The sequence below is a fragment of the Pseudophryne corroboree genome, chromosome 2, assembly GCF_028390025.1.
Source record: "Pseudophryne corroboree isolate aPseCor3 chromosome 2, aPseCor3.hap2, whole genome shotgun sequence".
NCBI lineage: Eukaryota > Metazoa > Chordata > Amphibia > Anura > Myobatrachidae > Pseudophryne > Pseudophryne corroboree.
The window spans coordinates 718,485,985-718,503,643 of NC_086445.1; the positions used below are offsets into that span (position 1 = coordinate 718,485,985).

The following is a 17,659-nucleotide window of genomic DNA, read 5'->3' on the forward strand; positions in this document are numbered from 1 at the left end:
CCAAACTACACCCTATAGAGTCACCATAGATGTCAACCAATGACCAATATAGTTATTGGAGGTACGACTTAAAGGTATAGTCACCTCTTTTTATTAAAACTTTCTACATAATTTTTTCGTACTGTTGGTATTGCCACTCACAGAATTCTTTATGTAACTGGTGTTACCTATTTTTTAAACAAATAATCATAGTAAAAGTTATGTTTTAACTAACTAATAATCATTTAAATAAAAGAGTGCACCAAAAAGAAAGCCTTCTTTGAATAAGCCTTTCTTATGGTTTCTTCAGCCAAAACCAATATATTATACTTTGCTTTCTGGTGCATCTCCAGCCCTTCAATATATAACAATTAAATGTATAAATAAGTTATAAACAGGTTGGTTTTATTATACTCTCATGTATTAATTATCTGTCCAGTGCACAATCACCTGGGGGGTTACCCTCCACCCATATACTAGGTTCACCATTGTGTAATTTGCACCATGCAACACAAACACCCCCTCCTTCCCCCCAAATCATTGACTTCAATAAATAAACTGTCTACAACAATAGTTATGGTACTGGTGATTTTTATTTTAACTGCAATTTATCATTTTCAAAGTATTTTCATAGATTTCAAATAAACAACACATGGTAGTGACCAGGTGACAAAGACTGAGATTTTAGACAATCATATTGATTCAAAGATATAAATAAATACATAATTTATCCAAGTACTTATAGTATGTACAGTGTTGTTATTTAAACTGGTATATTCATCACTGGCTAACTCTTGGAGTGCTTTGTGGTTTAGCTGAAAGTTAATAACAGGAAATAGGTGATTTCAAGGAGGAAGTTGAAAAGATCATTATAGATTGATAGCTGCAGGAAATTTGAAGGAGCCAAGGGCAGAGAGAAGTCTGTAATTGGCTAACCAGGGCTGCGCATTTTCTACATTACTGTCAGGCTGCGGCCTACCAAACTGGGGGAATGGAGATATAGCAAACCTTTGAGAGAGATAAACTTATAACAAACTTATAGCTGTCATTTTGAAGACTGTGCTTGATAAATGACAGAAGCTTTGGGCAACTTCTCCACTTTTTCTCTCTCTAAAGGAGGGGCAGCCAAAAAGTTGACAACTATGCCTAACACATTGGTAGTATACAATTTTTCTGGTTGAAGTTTACAATAGTCCTTGTTATCTTTAAAAGGTAAATTCTCCAATGATGTGCCGGATGTAATGATGTCCAAGCTTGCTGGAGGTGCGGGTTCCTGGCGAACTCGGACGTTTTCTTAAAGTGGCAATCATTTACAAGGCAAAACCATGTCTTGTAAATGATAGCCGCTTTAAACAAAAAATCTGCGTTCAGCCAGGAACCCGCACCTCTTGCCAAATCAGACGTCATTACATTTGGCACAATGGGTTTATCTCCACTACATTTTTATATAAGCATTTAATACATCTTAATAGAATAACTTAAAGTAGACACCATGGGCTAAATGTAATATCCTGCGAGAAGCAGGAAGTGCAGGATTTTGTGCGAGGCTGGACAGTTTTTTAAAGTGGCAATCATTTACACAGCATAACCAGGTTGGTTATGCCGTGTAATCGATTGCCACTTTAAAAATCTGCCCAGACTTGCACAAAAAAGTGCACTTCCTGCTTCTCGCAGGCTATTACATTTAGCCCCTCATCTGTATATTTGCATTAATTAATGAGTTGTGGACACAATATTGCAGCATCTATTCTGTTAATTGAATCACACTGGGGTACATTTACTAAAATGGGACTTCTATTTAAGATGGGATGTTTGCCAATAGCAACCAATCAGATTCTACTTCTCATTTATGTAGCACCTTCTCGAAGATAATACCTGGAATCTGATTGGTTGCTATAGGCAACATCCCATCTTAAATAGAACTCCCATCTGAGTAAATTTACCCCATAGATTCCAGCAGAACAGCATCCCCAATGGCTAATTTATGATCATAACATGGAGGAACAAGGAGCAATGCATTCTTCATATTAACACACAGAAACAAATTCTTCCTGAGACAGGTTTATGCTTATTTTATTCAGCACGAAGATCCATACAATACACTTTATCAATGCTATATAGGGACACAGTCCAGCACCCCCCTCCCATTCATCTACTCTGGCCATTTAGCCTGAAAGGCAAATAGTCTGATTTGGCCACTAATGTGTGTGCAAAAATAGCCATTTCGGCAGTATTGTTCTAAGTGTGTCCAACTATGGGCTTCCAAACACAAAAGATATATTTTTTTATACTAATTACTTTTTTTCCAGGTTTGTCTTTCCCTTAATGAAGAGTTGTTAGTCTAAATAGTCTCTGGCTCAAAAGCTATTGTATGCTGTACATTTCTACAGAATGAATGGTTAACATACAGCTGCACTCTAGACATGTATAACGCCAGGTCTCACCTCAAGCTCTAACACATCACTAGCAATACAAGCAAGACACACACTCACACCTGCACTTAGCTCAGCTATTACTGTACACTACGCACACGCACTCATCAGTACAGCTCACAAACTATATTTCAAACGCTCATCTAAAGGTAACGCTCTAAGTGATATAAGCAAATAATTGATATAAGCAAATAATAAATGGATTATAAAAATGGAAAAGGTATTTGACAGCAAAAGCTATTTTTTTAAATAACCTTCTCTCCATGTTGTTATTCATTACATAGAAGTGAGTTCCATAGAAATATATCCTTAATGCACTGTTGGAGGCTTAGGAAATGAATTAGGGAAAGTCTGCAAAAAGTTAACTAAATACAGAGTTGGCACAATTTAGATAAAAGCTGTAATACAGAGATCCATTATCTGTTATAGTTTACAGGCAATCTGCAACATGCAGCAAGTAAGTTGACATATGACAGTGTTACTTTGTGTTCAATCTCAGACTGGTAATAATAATTAGTTTCCAGGACTATAGCACTTGGCCCCAAGCCTAATGTGGAACCAGGTCTGACACAAGGAGATCATGGGAAAAGTGTTTACAGTATATTTCTCTATAAGCCACATACCATCATTCAATTAATAACGGGTGTACTATGATATCCCGGCTGTTGGGATCCCGGCTACCAGCATAGCGGCGCCAGGATCCCAACCACCGAAATGCCGGCAGTGGGGCGAGTGCAAAAGAGCCCCTTGCAAACTCGCTGCGCTCACCACGCTACGGGCACGGTGGCGCGCTTCCTGCACCAGGCTATTTATTCTCCTTCCAGGGCTGTCGTGGACACCCCAAAAGGGAGAATAGTTGTCGGGATCCCAGCAGTCGGGATCCCGGCGCCGGCATGCTGAAGGATCCCGATAGTTGGGATATCGAATGCTTCCCATTACTAACAGAACCCCAGGGGATCTAAGAGACACAGGGCCCCATATAATGAACTGTTCATGAGTGAACTTCATAACCTGAGATATTTCTGTGTATACTGTGGTGTACTCATAGTATAAAATGTGTGTTACATAAATGTAACAATATTATACACTTGTATCCTCATTACTGGATATTAGGGAGGCCAATTCCGGGGTCGGGATCCCGGGAGTCCGGCCTAAAATTATCCAGGAGTCAATCCTGGCATTGGAGCTTTCAATCCCGGGGATTTCGGGATTGGCCACCACCTTAGAATTGTCTATGTTGGGCAGTATTGAACATCCTCAGGAGGTTCAGATGATGCCTGGCTCCCTCTGCTCAGCTCCCCCTCGCCCCGGCTAGACACACTTTGCAGCGTCACGTGAAGTCAGTGGTCACGCTGCGCAGCTGCCCGCCCAGCAGTCAGACCTCACCGCTACACTGCCCACCCAGCCCTCACAGCAAGTAGCCCACCCTCCCTTCCTTCCATCCAGATTAGGGTGAGTTATCTGGGCTGGTCAGGTCAAGGGGGGGGGGGGGGTGGGACACATTGAAAAGAAGCCAATCCTGGGTATCCCGAGAATCTTGGGATTGATAATTTTTCAATCCCGATTCCCGGGATTGAAAAAATGGCCCAGGATTGGCCACCCTACTGGATATACTAGGGATATAGGGCCTGATTCTGATGTTATCATAGATCCCAACCTTCTCGAATTCATTGGGACAGTACTGCATTTTGGGCACTGTCCCACTGTCCCACCCGCTGTCAGTGTCCTGCGGGAGGTTGGGGGACACAGTCACTGCTGCTCCACCTCCAGCTTCCATTCAGTGCAAGGAGAGGCTGGAGACAGCCTGGCAGCTACTGGAGTGCTGGACATGGCCTCAGCATGACGAGTGAAGGGAGCATGACATGTGGTCATGCCCCCTAAATATTATGCCTTAGGTTGGTGTAATGCAAACACAATTCCAGGGTCCTGCAGGGAAGAGCACGCTAACACATCCAAACGCACGTTTTCTGAGTCATACGGATTTATGTAAACGCAGCCTGTGACATATGCACAGTAGGCTAAAAGTCGGTTGTTGTGTCCATATTCAGACTTGCAAACGAGTCAAAATCAGGCCCATAATCTCTCTGAATTTAGATGACTTAGATAACTATTTATTTATTTTGCTTGAACTGTAAAGAAATCATAGTTTTAGCAAATAAAAAAAATCCTTAGATTGCTCATACATATGGACTGACCTTTCGGGTACCAGGTTTGCAGTACCAGGCTTTCCCTTATACTGTCAAAGGAAAAAGTAAAATATGACAGCCCTGTTATGTGGAAATTGAATCTGACAAGGATTAAGATCTGAAATATACATTACATACCTGCAATGTAGTGAAGACTAGCAGTATGCATTACTTAAAACTGTTTTCATGTAACTCATTCATTAGAAACTATACCACATGTCAACATAAACTACACACTGTACACACTTTCTCACCAAATAATATATCAAAACCGGATATCCATGCTTACCGTATACATGAAATATGCATAAATAGTATACATTTGAACAACGTGCCACATAGTTTCTCAAGTGCTTTTGTTATTAACAGCTGAGTGCAACTATTATCTATTATTACAGTATGTAAATAAACAATAAAGAACATAAATAACATGTATTGTTCCTTGTATACAATAATTACTTCTTATTGTCCATAATAAAGAACAAAAACTTTTTTAAAAACCAAGTGATACTATAGTTAGATCCATTAACTTATTTCATTACAGTTCGTTGTTCTCTGCTGGGCTTTTTATTCCACTTTTCACTCAAGTTATCTCTGGAGATACAAACGTCATAAATAATAATAAGGGCTTGATGTAATGGCTGGAAAGACCAGTCCTGGAGACAGGAGGTATTATTCTGCTTATAGCTTCGTGAAACATGATGACCTCCCTTCTTCCTTTTAAGAGATGAATAGATTGTTTTTAAACATGTCATACATGTTAGATCCCAGCAGAGGTAAATATCCTGTAGTGGCAAAGTTGTACACCAGCTTCAAGTTGATGGCTCATTTTGATATGTGTGACGTTTCAGATTAGTCTAAATAACAGGCAATTTACATTGTTCTATAATTGCACAAAGCGAGCTGTTGAGGTGCATAATTGGTTAAAATCCTGAACTTTTTGTAGTCCACACAGGAACGTGCAAGCCCATCCTAGGCAGATTGTCGGAAACAGTTTGTGGCAAATAAAAGTCTGCATTTATACTCAGTAGAAAGAAGATTGTCATGTTCTAGTGCCAAGAGCCAGCTTGGTTCTCTACCTATCCTAGAGTTTACTGTAATATATAAATGTACAAGAAACATGCCTTGTACCACAGTAATGACAAAACAAGTTGTAAAGACAAAAATGCTTTAGCAGAGTTCAGCTCAGCTGACTACAATTTAAAAACCCACAAAAGTATTGTAATGCCCATTATCAATACACAGTCATTCCACAAACATGAGACACAGATGCATACTGAATTTCCCTGCTTAGACCCAGACAGCCGTGTTCATGTCAAACCCTATGTACATAGACTCTCCTTGTTTCTGATCTTTCTTGGCATATATTGTAGGCATCTCAATACTTTTCCCATGACTTTTGCCTGGCTTTTCAACTTTGCCTTTAGTTTCAACCTGTGTTGGAAAATAGAATACACTTTTTTGTTTATTTGTCTTCTTGGTCCTCTTGGATATTTGAGATTTTTGATCTTCAAAATGTAGCCAACCAGGCTTCTCCTTGAGAATCTTATCTCTGTCAGGTCGTACACTTCTTATGAACTTTTTGAAAAAGTTGGCTGTCAGGGATATCTTTTTGTAGATTTCTTGGGATCTGCTAACATTTAATATGTTTTCAGATTGTTCTCCTTTCTTTTCCATCTCAGGTAAATCTAACCAGTTTCCAACAAGGTCAGCAAATATGTTGTCACCTAAGATAAGAGGCTGTCTGTTTCGACTCTGGGACATAAGTGAAGAAGTCCAATCATTTGCTTCGTCACATACAAACTCTTCAGTACATTGGTCATGGTCAGAATTGGCATTGGTAACGTGATAATGGCTCTGAAAGTTGGAAGTTGTGAACTGAGGTTCATGCATGGGCCAATTCTCCACTGGAGGTAAGTTGGCAGAAGAGGACATATGTCTAGTTTCTGTCTCTCTTTCTCTTTCAGACAATACCTGATGACCTTGTGTTGGGCCTGGCATAGAGACAGGGCTAAGTGAGCTTGCAGCCCATGACCTTCGACTGCCAGCCAACGAGCTGCTGTCTAGACTTTCTCCACCTGCCCATTGCTTCTCAGTCTGTTTTCTGGACTCATGCCTGACCTCAGAAGCTAGTCGTGCACTATGGCAATGCGGATTTGCTCTGAGATTTTGTAGTTGGTTTCTATCTCCTGAAATTTCCAGCTGCTCAAGAGCCGTCTGAACCTGGAGAAGTTTCAGTTCCTGGAGTGCTCCCATCATGCAGTTCATCTGCTCCTGCAAATCGTCTCCAACTTCTCTCATTGACAGCTGTGGAGAAGAACAGAAGAGTTCTAGTTACATTGGGACAGATACGAATACAAATACACAATGGTCTTCATTGATTAAAGTACTGTACTTATCAAAAACTAGAGACAAATGAAGCAATATTTTTTTTTTTTATCACTCAGCCACTGGCTCCCTGAGACAGGATTATTCTGATTTTATCCAGGAAGGAGACCCATACCAAAAGTACAAGAGATTGATGTATCATGCAGTGAAAAGATTGGAGAAGAGTACAAATGGAACGCTGCCCATAGCAACCAATCAGCTTTGAGACATCATTTATCAAGTGCATTCTATAAAATGATAGAAGCTAATTGATTGCCATGGGAAACATCTCCACTCTTTTTACTGCTTGATACATCAACCCTTAATCATCAGCACCTCAGAGATTTTCATACTTTTGCAAGGAGAAACACTGTCATTCCTTCATTACATTTGAATCTTGTCCCACAAAAACACAATTTTAGCATGGAGTGGAAAACATAGTCCCTCTCTTGTGCCTAATCTGCCCCCAAATCTGCCTAACACTTCTAGCTAGATGATGCAATAGCTTGCAGCCCAGCAGGTAAGAAGAGAAGCAATCGTTGGTGCTAAATAAGTAAATAAATGATACAGAGTAGTCTGGTGAGAGCATGAAGCTGCTGCAGAAAGTTATTCTCTAATCTACTGAACTAGACAGAAACAGCAAAAGAAGAAAATGGAAGTGCATTAAAATAAATCCTATATTAAATAACAATAAATGAAAAAGACCAGTCTACCACAGAAGTTGATGAAGATAATAAGTAACATAGGTACATATATTTGTAAATAACTACAAATAATTAGAAAGACAAGGCATCATATATCAGGTGAAACCTTCTAGCTAATAAAGGGAGCAAATGTAAGTTAGTTAAGTTAGTCCCTGCTTGCATGAACGTAAATGCACATATTTGCCCGTATGCCGAGTTTCATGCATTCATCTGTCCAAATAGCCGCCATCATTATCAATGCTCTATTACACCAGACCATACTTACCCACTCTGCCAGAATTTGCAGGAGACTCCCAATTTTACGGGTAGTCCCCCGGAAAAGTAGTAGGCAGATCTTTCGCACCCTGCCCACTTGCTAGTTAAGCAGGCAGGGTGGGAAGATAATCACCGGAATTGCAGTGCTGTGTGGAGGGGGCGGGACTAAATGACGTGAATCACATCATTTTATCCCTGTCCCCTCCTCGCATTCTCCTGTGGTGGGGGCAGGACCTAATGACATAAGCCCTGTAGAGGAGACTGAAAAAGATGGTAAGAAGTTCGTTAGAAATTAGATACAATTTCTGCATACCTACAACTCAGTAAAGGCAGCAATTCTGTCTACTCGCCCTAACAAACTTAGCCTAGCTTTGGATGCCCCATTGCACCCATTTATCTGCAAGTGGAGTTGCACCTCAGACGCGTACAATTCTGAGTCACCCCTTAGATGTGTGGGCTCAGCTACAGAGCACGCACAGAGCTTAAAATCAATAAAACTGTCTGCAAAATAGCCCCATAGTACCCATGCAATGTAAATTCTATAGGATTCTGGTTCATTGTCGGTATGGGCTAAAGCATTTATTTTTTTATTATTATTATTATTATTATTATTATTTATTGAGCATTGGAACAGTCAATCAATAGCCCTTTGGTAAACGAGCTCTAAACCACCAAAGAAAGCAAATAGCTCACAAAGCTACGCGCTAACCTGCAAGAAAATGCATTTACACAAACGTAGTCACAAACCATTTTGTGCACAGGTCCTTACCAACTTTATTCAGGGAAAAACAAATTTCCAGTGAGCAGCATTGTGTGAGCAGACTATATTTTCATCTTTTGAATCATTTATATGTCACATTTATTAGGCATATGCAATGAGAGCAGAACAGTTTCATTATATAACCTATTCTAGTCTCTACTGTACACAGCTCAAGTACCAAGTGCTTTCTTGGTAGAGCCATATAAAACTCATCTATCAAAGTGACATGTGTGACTACACTGACTTTTAAAATACATTTTTCATTTTTTTTAGGTCTTGCTCCTCTTTAATAGTCATCTCTAGGGGCAGGATATTATACATGAAGAGATAGCAAGTGTTCTACAATTGCGCCAAGCTATCATATAACTGCTTTGTTAGCAGGCTTTCCAGCGTATAATATTTCTGTAGTATCAATCTCACACTCTCATTCCTTCCTCCCTGTCACTTTTCTTGGCCCACTTGTGATATCAGGTTTCCCACTCTGAAATGAGAGTCTGCATGATGATCAATACACCATGACAGCTGCCTGCGGTTTTACGATAGTAGCCTTTCCTGCAAAGTATTTAGCTCTGGCTTAATGTGAAGGTTTGATAAATTTCAGTCTCCCTTCCTCCTGAGATTCTTTTATTGACATGCAATGAGAAACACAGCACACATCACTGAATGAATTAACCCTTTTGCAATCCTGAGTTTTGATTAGTGCAATATTAAAAAACAATAATTTGTATTATGCCATTTACATTATGTAACATGTTGAAGTTGAATGCTATCAAGACATCAAGTGTATTGTGTAGCCTATTGCGCAGTATTATGAGGGGCCGTTCATGTCAAAATGACAGCTTTCTGGATGCAACATTGAATGTCCCCTCATACAGTATCACACTTATCCCAAATACATTTCAATAAATATAGTATATTAAGTTGCAGTGCTAATTTACTGAACAAGTCGGACAAATAAGACTTGTGTTCTTTAGTTCCAGTCCACAAACTCCATATACTTTTTTCTTACACAGTTGCCAATTTAAGCACCTACAAAATGGCTTCAACTACACAGCAAAGGTCATTCACTATCTACAATGCAATTTATAAGTACTGCAAAGGCCCATGTAGCATCATGCACTTGTATTTCTGTCTGTCATATCTTTATTTACATGGATTTGCACAGGTCTCTACTTAGCTTTGGACGATGGGTATATAGTATATAGGCTGTTTTTTGCCTTTCAGATGACGCATTGGCATCACAAAAAAATAGAATTTATTTTGCAGACATGTCACAACATGTACAACCAGTGATCTCTGGACGTTTGGCTGTAGATCACTTCTGTCCAGGATTCCTCCGGAGGCTGCCTAATTCCAGATGGGTGGTGTCCAGGATTAGTACACAGTGACTGACAGTGATGTCACCGGTGCAGTGACCCAGCCCTCTCTCCTGCTTCAGCCCACCCGTAGCAGCTTCCTGCCAGGCATGGGTTTGAGGAGTGACTGAAATGCTGATTGTGTAGATGGAACCTGCTGACAATAGGTGAATATAAGTCTTGAGAGGAATGCTGCGGGTAGCATATCCCTAGATATGCTGCGGGTAGCATATCAAGGGGTATCTCCGGCTGGCATATCAAGGGGTGTCCGGATGAAAGGGCAACAGTCAATAGGTTGACAGGTACAAAAAGTCAACCTGGTTAAAATGTCAACATGTAAAAGGTCAATGGTGCTTAAGGTCGACAGGTTAAACAGTTCAAATCGTCTACATGACAATGGTCAACACATATTTATTTATGACCAGTTATTTATATAGCGCACACATATTCCGCAGCGCTTTACAGAGAATATTTGTCCATTCACATCAGTCCCTGCCCCAGTGGAGCTTACAATCTATATTCCCTATCACATGTACTGGTCTAGCACACACACTAGGGTTAATTTTTGTCGGGAGTCAACCTACCAGTATATTTTGGGATTGAGGGCGGAAAGTGGAGTACCTGGAGGAAACCCACGCAGATACGGAGAGAATATACAAACTCCACACAGTTGGGGCCATGGTGTGAATCGAACCTACAACCTCAGTGTTGTGAGGCAGTAATGCTAACTATTAACCATTACACAGTCTGTATTTATATAATAAATGGTGTCATTATTACAAGCCCAGAAAGACTGACTTTTCCATTTTGCTTGCTGCAATATACTTGGAGTTAGTGAGATCTTTATTGTACCTGCAGTGCCGTCATATAAAACAAAGCCACAGAAACAGCGGACTAAGGGCCTAATTCAGCATGGATCGCTAATTAAGAGAAATCGCAAATGGGTTGATTAACGAATGACTGCACTTGCGTAGTGTTCGCATTGCACACGTGCAAGCGGTAATAGCGACAGAAAATGCATACAGATAGTAAACGCAATGCTGCCGCTGTTTAACTGTCAGGAAGCTGGCGTTTGTGGGCGGAAACCTGTCATTTTGTGGGTGTGTCAGAAAAAGCGCAGGCATGCCCAGGTGTTTTTGGGGAGGGTCTCTGATGTCAACGCAGACCACTTCCAGCCTATCTTAGTCGCAGATTAGTTGCAGCCTCAGACCTACTCACAGTTGCTCAGATGGCAAAAACTTTTTGATGTTCCGTAATTTTTGTATGCATCTGCGAGTGTATTGCGAATTTGCACAGGAGTTTTTTTTCTTTCTGTCAGGGCGGCATCTTTCTACTTGCAGACAACTGCAATTTCTCAGATTAACGATCCATGCTGAATTAGGCGTATTAAGGGGGCTCTGAAGATGTCATTTTCAAGGGGCATGGTGGGGCATTGAGCCTGTCATAGTAATGGGTAGGACAGGGGGCTCTGAGGCTGAAATATTAAGACTGACTGCCAGTTTCGCAAAAATATAATTGTTATGTTACACCCTGAACACAGCACCCACTGTATTTGCTGGTGGTGTCTTATCTATGGGCCTAATTCAGACCTGATCGCAGCAGCAAATTTGTTAGGAAAAGGGCAAAAACCATGGGGGTAATTCAGACCTGATCGCTGGGCTGCATTTTCTCACAGCCTGGGATCAGGTCCAAACTGCGCATGCACCGCAATGCGCAGGCACGACGGACCGCAGCAACGGGGATGGGTGCATAGTGACGGGATGGTGCAAAAGAAATGATCGCACTAGTGATAGCAGGGTGACTGACAGGAAGAGGGCGTTTGTGGGTGGCAACTGACCGTTTTCAGGGAGTGTCTGGAAAAACACAGGCGTGTCCAAGCGTTGGAAGGGAGGGGGTCTGACGTCAATTTTGGTCCTGGACAGGCTGAAATGATCGCAGCAGCTAAGTAAGTCCTGGGCTGCGCAGAGACCGCACAAAATCAGTTTGTACAGCTCTGCTACACATGCGTTCACACACTTGCACAGCTAAAATAAACTACCCCAGTAGGCGGCGACTATCTGATCGCAGGGCTGCAAAAATCGCTGCCCAGCGAACAGGTCAGAATTAGGCCCCATTTGCACTGCAGGTGGGGCAGATATAACATGTGCAGAGAGAGTTAGATTTGGGTGAGTTATATTGTTTCTGTGCAGGGAAATACTGGCTGCTTTATTTTTACACTGCAATTTAGATTTCAGTTTGAACACACCCCACCCAAATCCAACTCTCTCTGCACATGTTATATCTGGACCCCCACCCCCCTGCAGTGCACATGGGGGGTAATTCCAAGTTGATTGCAGCAGGAAATTTTTTAGCAGTTAACCAAAACCATGTGCACTGCAGGGGAGGCAGATTTAACATGTGCAGAGAGAGTTAGATTTGGGTGTGGTGTGTTCAATCTGCAATCTAAATTGCAGTGTAAAAATAAAGCAGCCAGTATTAACCCTGCACAGAAACAAAATAACCCACCCAAATCTAACTCTATCTGCACATGTTATATCTGCCTCCCCTGCAGTGCACATGGTTTTGCCCAACTGCTAAAAAATTTCCTGCTGCGATCAACTTGGAATTACCCCCATGGTTTTGCCCATTTACTAACAAATTTGCTGCTGCAATCAGATCTGAATTAGGCCCTATATCAGGCATTCCCAACCACGGTCCTCAAGGCACACTAACAGTGCAGGATTTAGTGATATCCAGGCTTCAGCACAGGTGACTTAATTAGTAGCTCAGTAATTTTTATTTAACCATCTGTGCTGAAGCCTGGATATCACTAAAACCTGCACTGTTGGAGTGCCTTGAGGACCGTGGTTGGGAATGCCTGCCCTATATGCTAGCTTTCCCATAGCTGCCCTTATCACCTTACCACAATAGACTGCTATAATACCAACATATTCTAGAATACACCAGATACAAGGCATGGAGACACAATGGGGTAAATTTACTAAAGCCTCTAAAACAGAGAATTGGTGATGTTCAGAGCCGCCATCAGAAATTGTGGGGCCCAGGACTGAAAAAATAGGTCCCCTGGGGAAAGTGCTGTGGATGTGGGTGGAGCTACAGTTGGGTGGGGTATCAACTGATGCATAAACCAGTTTTAAAAAGAAATGGATGAGGGAGAGGTAAGCTCAGTATAAAAAGAAACCATTAACACCCTGCAGGGCATAGGGGTTACTGTCAGTCAGCTTAGCAGCGTTGCAGGGCTACCCGCAGCGCTGCTATGTGTGTCCATGCCGCCGGGTGCCCTGCTGCTGCTATTGCATGGCTACAGGGCCGAGTGGGGGGAGAGGGAGGGGGCGGCTTACTGTCAAAATGACCAAAATGCTCCTGGCAGCCTCAGCGTACCGCCCCCTCAGGTCCCGGCGCCCATAGGCAGCTGCCTAAAGCTGCCTAATGGAAGCGCCGGCCCTGGGGTTACACTGAAAAGCTTGCTACAGAAAAAGATTAGTGAGGGAAAGGAGAGTCAAACAAATGCAGGAGGTCAATGGTCTAATCTAGTATTAAAGTGCAAGCTCTGCAGGCATCAGCCACCACACTGCTACTGTTGTGCAAGCTAGCAAGAGAATGGCTCACCCTGGTGCATACAACTGGATATCAACGTCTTAATTATAAAATTGTCATCAGGTGTATCCTGATGACAATTTTATAATTGAAACATTGATATCCAGTTGTGGTCCAGTCATTCTTCATTAGTTGTGAGTGCCACACACCTCTCTTCCTACATTTTGCTGCTGCAAATGTGAGGGCACCGGGCGAAGCTTCTTTCATTGCATGAGTGCTGGATTCACTGCTATATATATATATACATATACATACATACATACATACATACATACATACATACATACATACATACATACATATATATATATATATATATATATATATATATATATATATATATATTTCCAACGGCGGCACTCCGGACGGGTAAATGACTTTCAAATAGACTGCATTTATTTGCAAAGAAATGCACTCTATTTGAAAGTCATTTACCCGTCCGGAGTGCCGCCGTTGGAAGTTTGTATGAGACACGCCATTTGACATGATCTCTGGAGGGCACCCGGTAAAGTTACAAGTTTGTTCTCGTGGAGTGCCGGATTTTGGGATATGTATAAATATATATATATATATATATATATATATATATATATATATATATATATATATATAATTTTTTATTAGGGTAAACTGCTTGCGAACCCTGGTCCTCACTTTATTGGGGTGATCTGCTTCCTTTCCCCGAGTCTGGCCACAAGCAGAATACCGTGATTGAGTCTGGATGGAGGTTGCCACCTCGATCACAACATCCCTAGACCTCTGATACAGGCCAAGCAGGAGCCCTGGACATAACTTTGCGGTGTGAGCAGTGATGCTATCAACCAGTCACCCTCAGTTTCTGCTCAACACATAGTCACACTGCACCGAGACGAGAGGGTTCCCTGCAGAAAGAGAATAAACAACACAGTGCCAGCAGCAGCAGCAGCAGCAGCAGAATCTGGAGGCAGGTGAGGAATGGAGCAGGGATGGGACATGTGAGGAGGATGGAGAAACTGGGAGGAGACGGCAGGTAAGGAGGAGTGAGCTCTGACCAGACCGAAATTACCACTTTAAAGCTGGCTTCGTGGCTGCTAGGTAGATTATAGCACCGGCGGCATGCTTCAGTGTATAGTAGCTGCTCTGTGAGACAAGTGAGGCTGCCAATCAGAGTGCACTCACACTACTCCTCATTCGTCCTCATTCGCAGCTGCAGACCCAGGCACCCTTTCTGTCTGGGCCCGGTACTACCCCTTGATGGTGGCCCTGGTGATGTTATCCATAGCAATATACCCTCCAACTTGACCCATTTCATTAGGTACAAAATGCTCTGTTCCTGGACTTTCTTGCCAGTGGCAGTTACAGAGGTGGGGCTGCAGCACAGTCCAAAAATCAAACAGGGGAGCCACACCAACTGCCAGTGAGTCCTGGCCAGCGATATTTGGCAGTGTTTGGGGCAGCAGTTGGTGTGGCTCCCCTCTTTGAATTTTGGACTGTGCTGCAGCCCCACCTCTTGAGCCACCAGTGGAAGAAAGTCCAGGAACAGAGCATTTTGTACCTAATGGAATGAGTCATGTTGGAGGGTATGTAGCAACCAATTAGATGCTGTTTATCATTTTCTAAAAGGCAATAAAGAAATGATAGACAGCATCTAATTGGTTGCTATTGGCAACATCACCAATTCTCTGTTTTAGAAGCTTTAGTAAATGTACCCTAATATCTTGTAAAACCTTATTCAGTGCTTTACTGCAGTTTTACATCAATTAGGTGATTCTATGTCAAGGAAAGTAGTCAGAAATGACTGTGCCTCACATAATCTTGCTGCTATGTAAACACTGCTTTTAAGTGTATGAAAGAAACTTGATAATTGTTTGTATATTATACTGTATGTCACTATTGCTAGTACTGTAATAAAAGAGACTAAAACATTCCAGCTACATTCCTCAGCGGAGTTCTATGTGATCTTTTGTAAGCTTTTAAAAAGAATGAGATTTCAAGATGACTGGAAGGTCAGAAGGATCATGGCTCTGCTCTTACAATGCAATGTGTTCTTATTTAAAAGATGCAGCTTTAGCACGCAAGCATGCATAGTGTTAGAGGCTGTCTGTAGCTGGTTAGCTGAGGCAAACACTCTGAATATATATAGATGGGAGCCGTAGGCATGAATTCTAAGATCATAATACTCCTTCGTAGCAAGCAGGTGGATAAAGCTGAAATACACAAATGTTATTATCACTCACTGATTGGGATGGCTGACATTAGTCCATTTTGAAGATAATGCACCAGGCTCAAGTATATATTCATCCATTTGTTCTCTGGAACACTGTTACTTTGCCATTCCAGATGACAGTAATGCTGACTGTCATTATCCTGTCCCTTCCGATTAAGACACAGCCAGACAGCTTAACCCATTCCAGCCTGAGCTATACCACTTTTACATGTAATGGTAACAAAAAAATGTAACAGACAAAAATAAAATAGTTAAAGTCTATAAATACAGATTTTGGCAGGAAGATTCTGGCTCGATTTTCAACAATATAATCATATTGTATATTAAAACATTCTCAATAAAAACAGTACTGTATTGCAAACTTTAGTGCATCCTGCTAGGGGATTCCAGGCTACTATAAGCGCCTTTTAAAGCATTGCAAATGTCATTTTAATATACCAATGGAGTTTTGTACAAAATGGGCATCTCCAGGTGGATCAGAGTGGTGTTTGGTGGATGGATCTGGAGTAGAGCTTATTTTGTCTGTTTTGCGGTATGCACTTTGTACTTATACCAGTTTGTGCATTTACATTGTGTCCTTGCTGTGTCACACTGGCGAAAACATATCAGTAACTATTACAAATATAATCCGTGTATATATATATAAAAATATATACACACAAAACCATATATCAGACGCTCCAATATATGTATACCCAATCCAATTATGTATATGTATTTATATATAATAATATATAATATAAATCCGCGGGATGGGCTAGGGGGGGAGGTTAGATTTAGGCACCTTCAGAGAGTGTTAGGGTTAGGCTGCGGGGAAGGAGTGTTAAATTTAATCTGCGGGAAGGAGGGGTTAGGTTTAGGCACCACCAGAGAGGGTTAAGATTATGCTACATGGGTTAAGGTGGGTAGACACGTGACGATTGAACATCGTCCACAACGGAATCCGGCGGCGGGGCCGACATCGGCAAGTGCATACACACTTGCCGATGCCGGCAGCGACGAATGACGGCTCAGGGGGGTGGGGGAGTGGGTTCCGCATCGTCACTGACAGCCGCATCGTCATTGACAGCCTCAGATCTTCTTGCATATACAAAAGATCTGAGGCTGTCGCTAGCGACCAGCGGGTGCACGCATTGGCATCATTCTCTTGCATACACTCGGAATGATTTTTTTAAAGGATTGGTCGTTCCGTTTGACCGGGAACGCCCACATTGTTTGTTCTGTCGTTCCGTGTGTAAGTAGTTTAGGCTGTGAGTAGGGATGGTTAGGGTTAGGGGCGCTTTGGGGTAAGGTAAGTATACTTACCTTCCCCATGTTGGTATTCTAAGCATCGGGATGCTGTGGTCGGTCTTCTGACCGACCACTGCATCCCAACCACTGGCATTTCCTACCCAATGCTGCATCCTAATTGCCGGCATTTCCCACCCAAAGCCACACTGCTTCACAATTGTTATTTATTTATCTCACAGATATCCATACTAATAGCAATAGAACACTAATGTGAGCTTTAACATTAGCAATATTGACCAAAAATTGGAAACAAAATAGTACCTGTTATGCCTTGGACATTTAAAACGTCACTATGGGTTTCAAGTTTGGCTGATTCTACATGAGTTAGAGCAGGGGTGTTTCAAGAGAGGAGGGGACCCGCATGCAGCCTCTGTTGTGGGGCACCTCCTCTCCAGCAGCAAGTAGACTCTGGCATAAGTCTGGCAGAGTCTGCTGTGCATGACCAGGTCTCCAGGAACATGGTGTACAAATCACTCGGAAATGGCCTCAGCGGCCATTTTCCAAGTGATTTGTATCCGCACTGGAGGG

General features: G+C 42.0%; 1 protein-coding gene across 5 annotated transcripts in view; it reads right to left on the minus strand.

The window, feature by feature from the left end:
• Window positions 1-553: 553 nt before the first annotated feature.
• INKA2 (inka box actin regulator 2) overlaps window positions 554-17,659 on the minus strand; it is a 68,525-nt gene continuing 51,419 nt past the window's right edge. For all 5 annotated transcript variants that reach the window (XM_063955359.1, XM_063955358.1, XM_063955362.1 and 2 more), the window contains exon 2: window positions 554-6,904. In XM_063955359.1, coding sequence (XP_063811429.1) covers window positions 5,888-6,904 — 1,017 coding nt within the window. In that variant the 3' untranslated portion in view covers window positions 554-5,887. The remainder of the gene's footprint in view (window positions 6,905-17,659) is intronic.